The sequence below is a fragment of the Electrophorus electricus genome, chromosome 25 (genome assembly GCF_041902795.1).
Source record: "Electrophorus electricus isolate QZ-2024a chromosome 25, ASM4190279v1, whole genome shotgun sequence".
Classification (NCBI taxonomy): domain Eukaryota; kingdom Metazoa; phylum Chordata; class Actinopteri; order Gymnotiformes; family Gymnotidae; genus Electrophorus; species Electrophorus electricus.
In genome coordinates, this window is record NC_137521.1 from 8,290,001 (window position 1) to 8,307,500 (window position 17,500).

The 17,500-nt window shown below is 40.0% G+C and overlaps 2 protein-coding genes and 1 long non-coding RNA gene across 3 annotated transcripts in view; all 3 read left to right on the forward strand.

The window, feature by feature from the left end:
- The window catches only part of scrt2 (scratch family zinc finger 2), an 11,078-nt gene extending 5,024 nt beyond the window's left edge, over positions 1-6,054 (forward strand). The window contains exon 2 of the mRNA XM_027031368.3: positions 191-6,054. Within this exon, the coding sequence (XP_026887169.1) occupies positions 191-996 (806 nt within the window). The 3' untranslated portion in view covers positions 997-6,054. The remainder of the gene's footprint in view (positions 1-190) is intronic.
- A 7,053-nt stretch (positions 6,055-13,107) lies between these two features.
- srxn1 (sulfiredoxin 1 homolog (S. cerevisiae)) lies at positions 13,108-13,875 on the forward strand. The gene is given in 4 exon segments (XM_081707989.1): positions 13,108-13,128; positions 13,130-13,208; positions 13,471-13,657; positions 13,794-13,875. Coding segments are annotated over 4 exon segments (369 nt in total).
- A 1,375-nt stretch (positions 13,876-15,250) lies between these two features.
- Positions 15,251-17,500, forward strand: part of LOC145653758 (uncharacterized) — a 2,760-nt gene continuing 510 nt past the window's right edge. The window contains exons 1-3 of the long non-coding RNA XR_014119953.1: positions 15,251-15,315; positions 16,025-16,266; positions 17,464-17,500. The exon at positions 17,464-17,500 is cut by the window's right edge and continues 510 nt beyond it. This is a non-coding gene — a long non-coding RNA (uncharacterized LOC145653758). The remainder of the gene's footprint in view (positions 15,316-16,024; positions 16,267-17,463) is intronic.

A 17,500-nucleotide genomic window follows, 5' to 3' on the forward strand; every position in this document is an offset into this window, starting at 1 on the left:
GTTAAATCATGTCTCAATCATGTGTGGGTATGAGAATAATAACAGTAATAGTGTGACCATGTCAGTGACTGAGTATATGACAGAAATGATCAGCATGTTAATTCATTATATTATGTAGTTTTTAATAAAATCTGTATGGTATGCACTTATGTTAATTTTGACCCATTGTATATATCTCTTCCTTCACCAGGCTACATCCAAGACTACATGCGTCCTTCGGCGTATCAGGGTGAGAAGAAGCTGGAGCCGAAGCTGGGCTCGGCTGTGTCTGACCCGCTCTACGCCCCGGTAAGCAGTGGGGGTGAGGAGTACTGCGAGCCCGACCTGGAGCAGCCCGACAGCCCGCAGTCGGGCCTGACCGCTCGCGGCTACTACAGTGGAGACTCCGAGAGCCCGGGTGACGGGTACACCGTGGACGCCTTCTTCATCTCGGACGGGCGCTCGCGGAGGAGGGGCAGCGATGCCAAGGAGTCACGAAGGGGAACAGCGATACGAGAGGCGGGCAGCGCTGGGGCTGGCGGTGGGGGGACCGGTACGCGCCACACATGCAACGAGTGTGGCAAGACGTACGCCACGTCGTCCAACCTGAGCCGGCACAAGCAGACGCACCGCAGCCTGGACAGCAAGATGGCGCGCAAGTGCCCCACATGCGGCAAAGTGTACGTGTCCATGCCAGCGCTGGCCATGCACGTGCTCACGCACGACCTCAAGCACAAGTGCAGCGTGTGCAGCAAGGCCTTCAGCCGGCCCTGGCTGCTCCAGGGCCACATGCGCTCACACACGGGTGAGAAGCCGTTCGCCTGCGCCCACTGCGGAAAGGCCTTCGCTGACCGCTCCAACCTGCGGGCCCACATGCAGACGCACTCGGCTTTCAAGCACTACCGCTGCAAGCGCTGCGATAAGACCTTCGCGCTCAAGTCGTATCTGAACAAGCACTACGAGTCTGCCTGCTTCAAGGGCTCCGGTGACGAGGATGAGTCCGGCTCAGAGAACTGATCACTTTGCGGCCAGCGAGCAGACCAGCGAGGAAGATAAATTCATGTCTTCATCTTCTTATTCGGTTTTTTCAAAATTCCTGACCCCTTCGTTCTGCCAGATGCAGACACACACACACACACACACACTCACATGCATACACACACACACACACACACGCACACAAATAAATGGGCCTTTTCCACTTCTTCCCCTTTTTTTTAGAAAGCAATATTTTCGCTGAAATTACTTTGGGAAAAAAAGATAAACAATAATGACCAGACAATAACAAATAGATGCTGGATTTTTCTTCAGGACTGCTAATTGTCTTCAGATACACACCAACAGACTCTTTCTCTCACTTTATCTCTCTCTATCACACACACACACACACACACACCCACACACCCACTTATTATGAGGCCTGGCATGTGAATTTTTATCAGTGACTATAACAATATTAATAATGATAGTAATAATATTTAGATTCCTGATATTTTATAGCAAATCATATCAAAACAAAAACAAAAAGGACAACAACCGTGTTCCTTCTTTTTTAGAAACAAACAAAAACAAAAACAAAAAAAATGACCTCATGTATTTTTATGCTGCTTATTTTGTTTTGCTAAGAGTTGAATTTTTTTGCAACTGCCAATTTCAACTTTTATGACAATGTCAACAATGACAGTATTTGCAAAAAAGGCCACTAAAAAGTTGAAAACTTTTTTGTCACTCTTTAATACTTTAATTCAACAAGTGTTATTTTTATATTGCAATTCTGAATTTCAGCCACTTATTTATTGTCTTTTTGTGCCAATCATCCCCAGATAACTCTTTAAAAAGCAATCTTTGGGAATGTGGGTATTTGGTGGACTTACTTAAGAATATAATGTTTGCCTCAGTATCAGTCTCACCAGGAGTTACCACGCCAAAACAAACATTGAGAACTAAAGAAGCAACTTAAGACAGACTTAATTTAAAACCACTTCTGGTTTCAAACTCATTGCTCTCATGTCAGTCCTGTGTAACAGGACGCAGTCTCTCAGTATATGAAGCACCCTCACAATAACAGTTCACCAGGACTCTAATGAGGACAATTAGCGGATTCGCTGAAGAGCGGTGCCACAAAAGCAATCTCAACCCACGATACAGGTCTTCCTCCGCCATTTTGGCTAAAGCAGACTCTTCAAGCATTCCATCGACTAGGAATTACCTTCCCCCCCTCCTATTGTCAACACTTACCTCACCCAGAGGCAGGTACGACCTCTGACCCCTCTGTCTCAGAGTCACTCTGTCCATCCTCCATCACCACCAAAACAGGAACCTCATTTCTTACCACCTCAGTATTGATTTATGTATGTATTTATTCATGCACTATTTATTCTTTTATTTAAGTATTTATTATTTTTTGTCTTATTTATTTATCTAATTTATTAAAGTTATTCATCTGTGTATTTTGAATACTAAATACCGCCATTGACCTTGTAAGATGCTGCTCTTGGAAAAAAAAAAATGTTTATATGCATGATAAAACTGTAGAAAAAGTCCTCGGGACTTTTAGCATTTTTTGAAGAGGAACAATGTACAACATTTGAGACATTTGAATGCGGATGGCGATACTTTCACAGGCAATAACTCTTCATTGGCACGGCAACGGACTTGTGTAATCATAGCTGTCCTGTCTGCAGAATACTTAGGGCAATAAATGAAACAGCCTGAACGCAAACCACAAAGTCATTCTCCATCACGGTGTTGTCATTTTTAAAATGAACTTTATTTGGGGAAATAAGATTTGGTTTGGGAAAATTGCCCCCCCCCCGACTGATGCCAGGGTACATAATGCACACTGCAAATAATTATAACATTTGTTTTATGCCCATAACACATTACTCATTTCATCCCCAGTCTAAAAGCATTCACTGTTTAACAGGCCACTTTAGCTCATATTGACCAGCAGTAACGTTAAAAGCAAAGAAGCTCTTCCTTTAAAAAAAAAAAAGTCTATTTATTTCTTCATTGAACATCCATCTGACAGAAGAGAGTTGTCATCCATCCATCCATCTTCTTATTAACACTTCCAAAATTCTGGGAAACTCATGAAAATGAATTATAGTTGCAAAATGTTACATTCTTATGTGGTTAATGGCAAGATAATGACAACAGTCTTGTAATTTGGTCTTAACTAGACATGCTGGTAAATTCCCTATCTGAACCCAGATAATAACATATATCGTGACTTCATACCAGAACATCTAGTGGCTGTCTGCCATTAGGACTCACATAATTTATTTGGTTGTTGGCAGAGTTGGGGGAAAGGAGAATATACATCCTTGACATTGGAGAATCAACATAGTTGAATAGAACATCATCCCAATGCTAACACTGAGAATAGTGCCGGCTGCCATGAATGCATTTAATGCCTTTAATAACGCTGATGGCACCCAAGTGCTACATGCAAGATTAAAGGATAAATAGTCTCTGCTATAGGCGGGTGATGATGATCATTTGCAGCATCTGTGAAAATCATTTACTCCAATCAGTGCACCCCCCCTTTGAAGTCAGGGTCCTGAAAATGAGCAACAAAACAACATGGCTTATCAGGATTACCATCATCCGTGGTGAATTTAGGCTGCATTCAGGCACTTTTATCAGTGTTACAGCTGAAACAGGAAAATCAGAACTGTTCTGCAGATGAAGTGGACCAGGGGTAGGAGATTAGTCAGGGGGCTGCTGATGCTATCTTTAATGATGCTGATGCTATCTTTAATGACTGCTCTTGAAGAGGGAGTGAACCTTGAAGAGAAAAACACTGTCAGGACAGAGAACACAGCAAACCTGCAGGCTTAGAATCTAGTGCTACAGTAGTGCCTATATGCACTCCAAGCTTATGGCTCTAAAAATAAACTCTCTCTACCCCTGTAGAAATAAGGAAATATTAAGCAGAGTATACACACAATCCTGCACACACACACACACACACACACACACACACACACACACACACACACACACACACACACACACACACACACAACATCTCATTATGTCCTCTTTATCAGAATGAATGCCTTTGTGCTAAATGTGAAGCTAGCATCTAGACAGGTGCCGTTTGACGTGAACTTGGTCAGGAAGGAATTTCAAAGCAAATATCCATCATCAGTGACAGTCAGGGTGAAGTAAACAGGGCTCTAATGATGGCAGATAGTGTGCAGCAGGGAAGCAAACAAAACAACGTTCAAACGCTGCGATACAGATGCAGAGGCCAGCATGCTGTGAGTGTGTGTATGCTTCATTTTTGTCATCTTCTAGAAGTTTCTGATGGGAGATCTACTATTAGTGTTTGACAGCACAACAGACGAGGGAGTCTTGTGTGCTGGTCACTCCTGTCTTCTCTTCCTCTTATCTATTCTGTCCGCGTCTCTCCTCGTCCTCCCCGCCATATCTGTCGTTCCCCTCTGACCTTTTCTTCTTTTCTCTCCTCCCCCCTTCATCTCAGTTTCCATTTCTCTCTCTCTCTATCATTCTCGCTGTTGCTCTTTCCTCGTTTTGGCGTGTCCTCCCTCCCTCCCTGTCTGTCTGTCTGTCCTGTCTTTTTGTCCATGTGTCTGTCTCTGTTTCCTTCTCTGTCCTTCACTCCCTCTGTCTCTCGGGGGTGAACAGGTGCTAGTGGACAGGCAGAAGACAGAAAGAGTAATTGAGGCTGAGTCTGACCTTGAAGGGGAAGGTCATGGCAGCAGCAGGCGAATGCGCTGTCAGCATTTTGCATATTATAAAATGGGCAACACAATCTCGGTAATGGTGCGAAACCCACAGGGACTCAGAGATGAGCTTCTCTTCCCGGCCCCCCACCTCCCCTCTGCAACTCCATTCTCTATATTCAGCCATCCATGCATCCATCCACCCATCCATACATCCATCTATCTACCTATCCACCCACGCATCCATGACCTCTACCACTTAACCATTGACTTTCTTTGTCCTGAAGTCAGGGCAGTTCAAGTGTGTAAGTGCAGTAACAGAGACAGCAGGCCTTTCCTGGTCCAACCTCTTAGCCTAGTTCATTATCAGAGAATGTATCATGTCTGTGAAGAACTCATTATTTTTCATTCTTTGAACATTTGTCTTTTCTACCCTTTCTCACTGCATAAGAGCCTTCAAACCTAAAGCCTAAGATTAGAAGCAATGATAAACCCACTGAATAGTGAATAGTTTTATTATGCAAAGCCCTTGATAACATGTATAGCAGCCTTTAAAACGACATTCTAAAATTTATGACTAGCTTTACCTCTCTATTTTTCCTTGCAATTAAAGGACAACCATTTTTTAATGTATCCTAAGCAATGGCAGTATTAAGAAGGGAAGACTGCTCTAAATATTGTCCAAAAGTCAAAGTAATTGTGAACATTACATGGACTACCAACAGAAACTAAGATATGATGGACAAACATTGTTCCTCTTTGATAAACTTGTAAATATGTTTGTAAATATGTCACAGCAATAATAAGACACTGCATGTGGAGAAATTTTGATCCGTTTGCTTTTTCTCTTTTCTCATGTTTTTTGCATAATATGTACTGGTACCAGTAAAAGCCTGGACAGAATTCACAAAATCAGGGACATGACTTAATTAGCTAATTATCTGCTGTAGGCTGTGTTGACCAGTTGTTGTCAACGAGAGATCATTCTCTGTGTATTCTAGATCTGTCGAAGTTCTCTCTCTCTCTTTTTTTTTGTTTGTTTTTTGTCTTTTGTCTAAGTGCCCAGCCTGGCTGTGCCGTAACGAAAAGTGCCAAAAATTAAAGTGTAATTTCCATAACAAAAGCCTTCAACATATGGCGGCCTACCCAAGAGCCCCCATATGGTCCTCAAGCGACATAATTTAGATTTTCACTCTCTCTCTTACCCTCCACACCCTCCCTCACTCTGTCTCCCTTTGACTCAAGATGTGTGAAAAATGTTAAGCCATGATTGAGAATGAGTGGTTTTGATTTTTTTCTGCTACTGTTATTAAAAGTGGGGATAATACTGAGGAAGATGATGGCAATGACGATGATGACAGTAATAAAACCAATAGCACAAGCACTTCCAAGTGTCTTTGTTGTCATTCACTTGTTTCACTTTGTTTTTAGCTACATTTATATATTATACAGACAGTCCTTATATATATATATATATATATATATATATATATATATATATATATATATATATATATATATATATATATATATATCATACAGAGAATGCCATTATTCTACTTTTCTAAATCATGTAAATCTTATAGTATTCTGAATTTGAGAGGCTTAAGATATAATTTAATTTCCTGTACTACAGTGCATGCATTCATGTCCTTGTTTATTCATAATAAAAAGCACCAAATATCAGCTTTTAGATCTAATGGCTTCCAGCCCCATTTGCCATAGATACCCCTCTTTCCTTGTAAGAAGCTGTTTAATACCAATGACGTTCAGGTCAGGGCTGCAAAAAAAGCCATTAAAGGGGCATTCTCCACACATTAACAAAGCACTACTGCAGCATCATGCTTCCTGTCAGACAGCAATCACTGAGCAGGTATTAACCCTGACAGAACTAATACATCTGACATCTGAGGAAAAAGCAGTTGCTGAGTGCTGATCCAGGAGCTGCTTTACACTATGATACACTATAACAGCCCCAAATCCATTATACAGAGCTGATCTTAGGTCAGTGCCAGAATACACAGTGAGAACAGCATGAATTTGAAGGCAGAAGCATCTGTTCTGGTGCCATTATGCCATTCTTGATGATTAAAATTTAATGGAACATTGATTTTATGCTGAAGTAGAGTGTTTTCCAGATGTGGCTCTCAGAGAACGAGGAGACAAACAGAGAATGGAGTAAAACTGAGTTATGGCAGTAAGAGTAGGATTATTGCAATGAGTTCAGGCATAGGACTCCTCCACCACCCTACAGCTCATATGGACTGCTAGAAGGAGAGACATACAGAGCTAGAGAGAGACAGAGAGAGACAGAGACAAAGACAGAGAGAGAGAGAAGCAGAGAGACAGCAACACAGAAAGTGAATAAAGGGCTTTATTGTTTATTGATTTAACATCTCTTGCCTGGAAAAAAGAAATATAACTGGTAATGTATCTTTTCTCTACATTAACCTTTAGCACATATATTTTGTATATCCCATCTAGTTTTATACTTACTGAATTGTTAAAGAACTGTTTTCTCACAAGCTATGTTCATTGAAGACAATGCATTAATTAAAAGTTTCTCTTGCTTTAAGGAGGCATATATTGAGATGAGATTTAATGTCCTATATTTCACCATGAAGAATACAGTACTCTATCAGTATGTAACTTTAAACGGGAAGCGCAAATGTGTGACTTACTGGGTCTATGACATTCGCTTCCCTTCAATTATTGCACAAACTAGAATAAGAAACAAATATTTTTTATGCAGCTAATTTACACTGGCACAGTGCACATTTATGCTGTTTCACACTTCACTTTATACAAATCCCAAACTGTTACCCAAGAAAGAGCGAATGGGTTGGTACAACTGGTCCGTATCAGTCAGCACCAATTAATGAGTATTGTGCAAAACATTTTGCTGCTGAATATAAAGATTATATGGGACACTGGGCCATGTGATATGAATGCTAATAAATTGACTTGTTTATGACTGGGTGGCTTGACAGAAGAACAGTGCAGGCCACATTTTAATAACTTCTTTGACTTAACAATATAGTAACTATCAGACCCAGAGCAGTGATGGTTTTTTAATGCCGTGTGAAAGAAACAAGCAGTGTCTGAATGTCAGCACTGTTTGTCATGAGTTTATGGCATGTTACATTCTTGTCTGTCTCCCACTGACACTGTATCAGTGAGAGATGTTAGCATCATGCCCAGAAGATATATGTACTTTTATTCTAGTGAAGCCTTTCTGATATCATTTAGAACTATACACTAAGTTATGGCACTAATATTAAAATGTTTACTTGAGGCTCTGACATTCTACTCTATTGTTTCTAGGACATTAAAAAAAATTGCCTTAAATTTAAATTCACCTCAAAACACAATGCACAGACAATTGTTCAAAGAGAAAGCTTGATAAGAAGGAATAATATTAACTACTGTTTGTTTCTCTTCTCATGTGAATGTTTGGATTACAGGGTGGAGTTCTTATAAAAAATATTTATGAGGGAGCCATTAGATTGCATAAAGGATAAATTATAAATAACCATCTGCAATATTGAAAATACAACAGTCAAAAGCTCAGCTGTTGGAGTAGAATCTGACCAAGCATGTCAGCTAACTTCAAGATGGTATATCAAGTATGTCTAAATCCAGATGTTACTGAAAGTCTTGATAAACTGTATTATTAGATTAATGCTCGTGTATTAATTTAGGACTGGAATTAAAGTCTGCAGGATGGTAGAACTCCAGGACCAGAGATGAACCACCCTGCTGTGTCATAAATGTGTAATGTTGCAAAAGAAATCATGAGAGAAGGACAGCAAGATTTTTTTTCTGATTATTGCTGGTGTGGAGTAAATTAATAGGAATTTTCTATGTGTAATATTCTTTTAGTGCTAATTTCCTTGAAGCCAAAATAAAATCTAAACCATTCATTGGAATACTTTACCAGCCAAGAAACTTCCTTCAGGTCATTCTGTGCTTCACTGGAGGGCCCTCTACTGGCCACAGATTCACTCATTTACACATTAACACAAGGAGACGTGAGTTACACTAACACAGAATAGGTGCAAATCCTATGTGTTGGTCCCAAATTCTAGATCTTAATAATAAACTCAAATGCCGAACAGACCTACTGGACCACTTCTATTGGGAGCATCTCTGTGGAATGAAAAATAGCAAACACATCCACAAAGACTTGGGGTACCAGAGAACATGTCTGCAGCAGCACAACAGATTAGAGCATTAACACCTGGGTGATTTAGTAGGGGAGTGCTGCTGAATCTGTCCACTGTCAGTGGGTCCTTGAGCAAGCCTCCAATCATGCATACAAGTGAAAAGAAATATTGTCTATACACTTACCAATAAACAACTGACAGTTTCACAGTCTAACACCCTTAAAACATTGGCAACTTCAGTACAATACTGGGAAATAAAGGGATGAATGGTATCATTGGTATGATGCAAGAATTTTCCACACCAGAAAAAGTCTTGGTAGGTGAAAAAAGTACAAACCAAAGGGCGACTTTTAAATAAAGACTGGGACTGGTATTTATTACAAAAAGTTGGACATATCTTTGAGACAAATACAGACACGGGTTCAACTCTCACTCTTTTACTTATTAGGTCATACAGTTCGGTAGGAGCTGTGTGCATGAGAATTTCTACATCATGTACCGTGAAAGAGGCCTTATGGGAAAAGAAAAAGCCACTCATAACTCCACTCAAACTTGCACTACAGAATCTTTAGAAATTGTCGACTGTCTTTTCCCTCAGCTGTTTTTTCCCCAAGTTCCCAGACACAGCAGTACTGCAATTATATAAGTACCTCTTTTAAGAGTCGACAGTTTGTCTCTGTGCAGACGCACACTGAACGAGCGTCCCAACCGACCGAAGCCTCATTAAAAGACTTCTCTTCCGCGTTGCGTTTCATCGCCTGTGACGGCCAGGCTTTTTAGCTGGCCGTGCTTGATGTTTTGCGTTGTTTGTGTGAAAGCCCATCTGCTTGGTCCTCTCTCCGCTGGCAGGAGGTCCACGTTCCCCTTCTGCTGCTCCTCTGAAGCGCTGTCAGGAGAAGAAACTCGCAGCGTTTAAAAATATGAGCGTCGCACACTCTTCATTAGCCATCCACAGAGCAAAGTCAAGGAGAGCGGCTGAAAAACGAATGAGCAAACTTGCAAAACTGTCTTCAAGGACAAAAGTGTGTGTGTGTGTGTGTGTGTGTGTGTGTGTGTCTGTGTGTCTGTGTGTGTGTGTGTGTCTGTGTGTGTGTGTCTGTGTGTGTGTGTGTGTGTGTGTGTGTGTGTGTGTGTGTGTGTGTGTGTGTGTGTGTGGAGGAGGTTATTATCTGAGAAGAGAGATCTAGGGGCACTAGGAATGAGTGTTTCTTGTTTTTTGACACTTACAACATAAACAGTCATTTTCAAAATTTTGGGTGGTGAGTGACAGGATGTGATTGTGTGAGTGTGTGTAACAGGATGTGATTATGAGAGTTCTTAAACTAATCAAGCGATTCGGGTTGAAGTCTGGATTCAACTTCAGCCACCATAAGTGACAACGTTCACATGCTCCACCCCCCAAAAAAAGTCTGTATCTACATTTGTGCATTACTGAAGAGAGTTTGGAGGAAACATTTAAATTCACATCTTCGCCAGAGTTAGTGTTAGAATGAGCTAATTAATGAACTGCATAGGTCAATGTGGAGGGACCCTGTTACATCTGTGCTGAGCCGAGGGCCAAGCCAAAGCCCAGCCAGATTGGCATGCCGGGACTGACCCTGGGCTAATCACACATGCCAGAAAAAACCAGACTGAAGTAATCATTTATTCAAGATAACACTTAACTGATACCAGATGGGATCCAAGATGGAATTTTTGGGAAATTTTCATCTAAAACCAATTTTAATACAGTTTATTATTGATTCATAGAAAGTAACCGATAGGGTGCAAATTTGCAAACCTTTTTTAATACAACATGCCATGTGTTATGACATTAGCTTGTCAAATTATATTTGTATTATTATTATTTATATTGTATTAGTATTTGAAGTTTTTATCAAAATACAGTTTTGTGTCTTTGCCCATCACTGAGAACAAATCGAATGCAAATCTAGAAATAACATGCGGTATCAGTTTAGTTCCCCTAGACACAGCTGCTTAGCACAGATCCAGTCACAACACCTGCTCACAACACACACACACACACACACACACACACACACATCTGCCTGAATCATGACATTGCCAAGCTGTCAAGATGACAACCCTGCATTCTAGTAGAGTAGAGCAGACATGTCTTTTTCTGAATGTTAACAGATTATCTCATCCTACACTGTCTACATATGAAACTGCACTGTCAACAGAGTTAGCCGCAGTCCTTAAGGGTCAGAGGTTGAACAATGGTGAAAAGTCTCATTTCCTCATTGGCTGTTTTTCAGATCTACGATTATTTACAAAGAAAACTGCTGTTGAAAGACTTCTTTAAAAAACAATTATCACATGATTTATTAGCTAATGAAAACAGCCTTGATTCGTAAATAATCCCAATTATTCTGTCGTCTTAATCAATCTTACCTGCCTGCTGTAACGGTCTTGACCCATCTCATAAAACATTAGCTGATCAGTTGAATTGGTTGTGTTAGATCAGGCCTAATATAAAATGCAGTAAACTCACTGAAAGTGAAACTGTATTAAATAACCAAAATGTTGATTCTCTTACTGTTACTATGAAGAATTCTATGAAGAGTCTTCTAGTCACAGATTAAATTTTATGTTTGACTAAACTATATTGTCAGCATGCATGCCCCACTGAAAATCCATTTTAGTCTTAAGAATGGTGTCTAGGCATCTGAAACAACTTGAAGTACAATGTAAACTGAGCAGGATGCCCTGCTGCAGTACAAATCTGCTCTAACTGCCTGTCACCACAGTCCCTATATAAATCCATTTCAATTACCTCATCCACCGATTATATTGCATAATCCAACAGCGAAAGCACCTTGCCATCATTATCACGTTACATGCCCAGAACTGCACTGGGATGTATGGAGGAGAGGAGGCAGAGTGAGAATGAGAGGATATGGTATAAATAAAAATCGTTAGTGTGTCTGCCGACAGGCAGTTGGCAGGTAATTTTCTACAGCAGCTCTGGTGAGTGGAGTCTCGTGAGAGTCAAATCTAATATTAACAGCTAATTATCATGTGTGAGCACTTCCATGACCTAGCATAAAACACATGCACGCACGTGCACGCACACACACACACACACACACACACACACACACACACACACACACAAAACCTAATAAAATATATAAATGATGTATGCCAGAGTGATTAGGATGATAGACTTGTGGGACTGACAGAACTTGACAATGCTCCTTTTAAATGTGTGAGGGAATGATTATGACTGACAGGCTGGACTTTAAGAGACTGTCATGGTTTTCTAGTTTCTGCAGCTAAACAATGGTGGCATGGAAACCTTTAAGATGCTTTTGCTGACTGTATGTGATGTTATTATTTAAGTCCAAACACTAATCCCACACATAGCTGTACTTAGTGACTGCCAGACTGCCACCCTGCATTACATCATTATCTCATTCTGAAATCTGAAAAACGTAGTTTGTACAGAATTAAGATATCTCCAGATAAATTCATTTCAGAGTAAATGTCATTTTTTCATCGATACAGTCATGCATGCATTTGTAAATGATTACAATACTGCAGCATTAAAGTCTTTTAACTTCTGGGGAATTCAAAGTGCACGAAATAAAATGAAAAACACGTTTTAAAGTGATTAATTAATTACACAGCCAGTTTACTTAAATGAGAAACTAGAAGCAATTTGATCAATAAAAGCAAATCTTTTCTACTGCAAAAGCTATACAAAGAAACGTGCTGCAACCATTTGCTTACCATGCTGAGGAGTCTCTATGATACATCTTATCCTATCACTACTGTACTCTACACAGACTGCCTTCAGTGACCAAATTCATAGAGGTAAACACAATTGTCACCTGTCCCGTACTGACGTCCACTGAATTTCTAATCCTCAGTAATTCCCATCAGGGTGGGGTCTTTATCAGTGTAGCCTATTATGGCTCCTGTTAGATTCTGTTGGTCAGGTTTTTAGGAGATTGCAACAGCCTGTTGTCCTTAAGTGAGTGCAAGTTCCTGAGCTCATCTACAACCTGAAGTTTTTTGCACACATACCTCCTCTTATTATCAGTGATCGTGTTTTGTAGAAGGCTACAAATACAGGATTTTTATGACTCCAAAATCTGAAGGTTAATCATGAATACTTTTGCATACATTTTGAAGCAATTTTAGTTATCTTAGTTATCTTTCTGCAACAGTTTGTGGTTGGTGGTCAGTGTAGTCTGTGCAGTTCAAATATCCAAAAGCGGTCTGTTCATTCTGACAATATTAAAGAAATTCTTAACACCCCAATGGAGCTGATCAGTTGGCCACATTCTGTCAGTTCTAGATGAGCTGAAAGTTCAAAGCCTCATTTAAACAATAAAGGTAAACCCTACTGATTTACTGATGTGTGTAATCTTATTACCCCAACCGCCTTTGGTTTTCATCTACTGCATATCACAAGAAATATACTACATATCTAACACTGCATTCACTTGGTGTAACAGTCTTCTATTATTAGAGCGTTTGTTTATAAGAAAAGCAGATAGCTGCTCTATGGCGCTCTACAGTCATATGCCAGGACCCAAACTCTTGCATTGTGTGCTACTGTTACTAGCACACACATGCAGAACATCAGAATTGTCCCTCCAATAGACATTTATGGATCACAGGGGGAAATGGGAATAGCTATTACTACTCATTTGGGGGCTGCCACAGATTGGCTGCTTGCCAGAGGGTACAGATAAAAACGATTCCAGCCAAGATCATTAAATCAAACATTTTAGAATTGCATGCATACTTGGGAACTTCCACGCCTAATCTACAGCGACTGAAAGTGAACTGCGGTGTAGTGGACTCGTTTACAATATATGGGGGGCTACTCTCAACTGCCAGCTGCTTTTATTTTTAAAGGCGACAGACAAATGTGTTACATTGTTAATGTACGTTTTGTCAAAATCTTAATGTTGTCTGCTTCTTTGTAACATGATAATAGGAAAAAGAAGTGTCCGATTTTAGGCTCTCACCTAGGCCGCCTTGTTCACATCAACGAGACGTATGTTGAGAAGAGAATGTGAGCAGCGCAAACTGATTTAACTCCTTCACTTTTAACTGGGACAAATCGAAAAAAAAAAAAAAAATCAATGGTATAAAGACACAAGATTTGTTATTCGCCATGCACAAGACCCAAGACTGGAAACCTTGTTACCTGTGCCTGGAGTGCTGACATTCACCACAAGATGGCAATATCTGATAATAGATATTGAGTCTCTGTTTATTCTCAAGATTTATCAAATAATAGACCGTGTACTGCTCATTATGTTTTAAAAAACAGGGAAGGTATCAAATCAATGAAACAACACGTATGTAATTATGCTGTGATAAACTACCTTATTTTAGATTCCTCGAAGTAACTATCTTTTACTTTGATAACAGCTTTGCATACTCTTGGTGTTCTCTTAACCATCTTTATGAGGCAGCCACATATGACGCTTTTACCATGCTTGTAGGGTGAGGAACTAAAGTTCTTAAAGAAAACTTTGCTGAGGGTACATCTAAAATTGTGTGTGTGTGTGTGTGTGTGTGTGTGTGTGTCTGTGTGCTTTGAAAATGAAATGAATTCATATATATATATATATATATGCTAACATCTTTCCCAAATTATATTTGCTTTAGAAACAAACTTATGCATAATCAATTACATTAAATGAATTAGTACTATTATAAACATACATTTAGTCTGGTGTGTCCAAATTTTGACTGGTACTGTATGTACTGGCTGAGAAGTTTTGGTTACAGCTGCTGTGGGTTCCATTTCACTGTTTGGACTGGGTGGAGTTTATAACATAAAGTGGTTGTTATTTAAAGAGTCATGCATACATTTATAAATTCTTTTTTTACCAGTTCTTATTTTCACACAAGAACTAACTTTTGTATTAACTTTTTTTTCCCCCCATAGTGTTGCTAGCTGACTCCTATCCAGTGTCTGATGTTGGATCAGATCTCAGCCACAATCACTGGTGTCATACTGTTTGTCCAATAGCAAGTGTCGGTCAGGCAGCAGTCTGGCCCCTTGATGCTTCTCAGGCTGCTGAGGCCACAAAGTTCAGAGGTCACATTAAACTTCTCAGGGAATGAATGCTGATCTGTAGCCTGTGTTCACACTCTAGACAACTGTCACCACTGTGAGTCCATTAGACACACACTAGAAAACTATCACCAATATGTGTCTATTAGAAACACTCTAGAGTCCTGTCACCAGTACATGTCCATTAGATCACCCAAATTGTGGATGGCTGAGGACACTTTTAAACAGATCTCACACCTCATGCTTTCAGCTAAGGCAAGTTATCACAGCTGTGGTTTATTTTGAGCTGTGCAACATGTGAACCTCTCCATATTAAGTATGGACTGACGGCCGTATTGAGTATTCAGTCTATGGTTTAGATATCCTAAAGAACACAGCTGGGTCAGGGTGCTGCTTATGGATACAGGATGGCATTAACGATGGCATTAAGGTACTATTACTGGGCCAAATAAAAGAGCAGCATCAGAATATAGATTTTGACTTGCAATGAAGCAGCATGTGCTAGAGAATTTAGAAAATCCATTTTGTCCACTAGGCTAGTTAATCATAGCAGGATATGTCTGGGGTCATGTGTCATGAGAACTCCGCTATGCACTTTTTTTGGTTCCACACCATACAGTGGGCTGTACAAGGACAGAAAGAAAAGAAAACAGCAACTCTGGTGATGTTACACGGCTATATTTAGTCATGATATGTTACTATACATAGGCTGGCCCACAAATTCCCAGACTGCTATTGGTGGACTATAACATATATGTATATTGAAAACTGTCATCGATATGACTATTAAAGTTTCTCATGGCAGCCTCAGCACATTTGAAACATTTTTAATTCAGTTTTCATGCAGAAGTTGATTTTTGTTTTCTTTGTCCTGCAATATGGCTATTTAATTGATCTGCATACAATGGTGGAACAAGATTGATCGATCTGTTAAAATGCACTTTAGCTCATATCGATGATACCTTAAACAGCTAATGTGAGAGTGCTTTAGCTACTCCAGTGGATGAGACTGTATAGCAGAAATGTGAACAAGAGGCTGTGAAGCCATAGAAGGGATATGTTATAATGACCTTTTTAACAGTGTTTAATGTGCTTCTCATGACTGACAGATTGACTTGTTGTGTTCAATAAACTTTCAGGTGTGTGTGAGTCTGTGTGTGTGTGTGTGTGTGTGTGTGTGTGTGTGTGTGTGTGTGTGTGTGTGTGTGTGTGTGTGTGTGAGTGTGTGTGTGTGTGTGTGTGTGTGTGTGTGTGTGTGTGTGTGTGAGTGTGTGTGTGTGTGTGTGATGCGGGGTGGGGACTGCTGTGGAGTGCAGATGATCACATGTGGAAGGAATCTTTTCCAGAACTTGGACTTCTTTCTTTTACTTTTCGACCTCAGGTAATTGTTGGGTATGAAAAAGAAAGAAAAAAGTTAATATACTAAGATATACATTAATATGCATTAATGATTACATTATGGAGATATAAGAATGACTGCTGACAATTCACATTAACATTTCATACCTCAACTATTCTAACCTATTTGTTTTTGTTCTCATCAACTGATTTCAGTACTTGGTAGCAAAAGAATGAATTTGAATGTTTAAACCTGACTGTGTAAAAATACCATGAGCAAATGTAAAATTTCATTGAAATTAATTTATTTTCCAGTAAAACTGCTGATTATTCTGCAAACAGAAACATAAATAATTCATGCAAGTATCATAGCCGCAATAAATAATTTGAAGTGCTTTTGCAGACAGATTTATTTTGACCTCTGCTGCTTCTGGCAGACAGACTTGTGGAATATTCAACTTCAACATTTTTCAGAACATCTCAACATACCATACCCCATAAACGGAAAGTGTTGTAGACATGAGTTCTGAAATGTAAGCTTTGACCTACACAAGCTGTAGACTGGTGTTTTGAACAGTCAGACAGTAAGCTGCAGGTAGAGCATGCTGACTACACTGGTTATATGCAGCTATTTAGTGGTTCAGTAAGGAGATGTGTTCAGCCCAAGTTGCATCAGTTAAGGCCTCTAGCAGTTGTGCCCTGAAGGGTTTAGAAATATTGTTCCCTTCAATTTCCACACCACCACAACCACCCAGGTTAGTCCATGGTCTGGAGTGATGTTGCTGTGAAGCAGAAATGTGAGTCTAAGAGCACTTTGCTCTGAGCCCTGTTCGCAATAGGCCAGGTTAGCACACACAGGTTTTGGAGGCACTGTGGATGGAAATGAAGAAGTTTTGTTCCCCACATTTTCTGGCTGCAAGCACTCACTAGAACATTATGACACATTTTTAGGAATATGCACACCTTTTTGGTGTCCTGGGTTGAATTTTCACACTTGTATTTTGTGAACTTCCAAGCAACTGGACCAGGCTACCATATGGATGTACATTCCCATATGCTACTGTCTCAACAGATCTATGGTTACATAGGCTGTTACAATTTTGGCTTTGCTGATTTATGTAACCCAGTCTGTGCACCGTGCATGCAGTACAGTAACAGCTGCTGTGAGATCAATGCAGTTCCAGCACAAAGAGCTCCTGATTGCTGCAGCTCATTGTGTGCTTCTGTTCTCTTTGATCAGCAATGGGGGAAGGGGCTCAAGCTGGTGATCACCACCT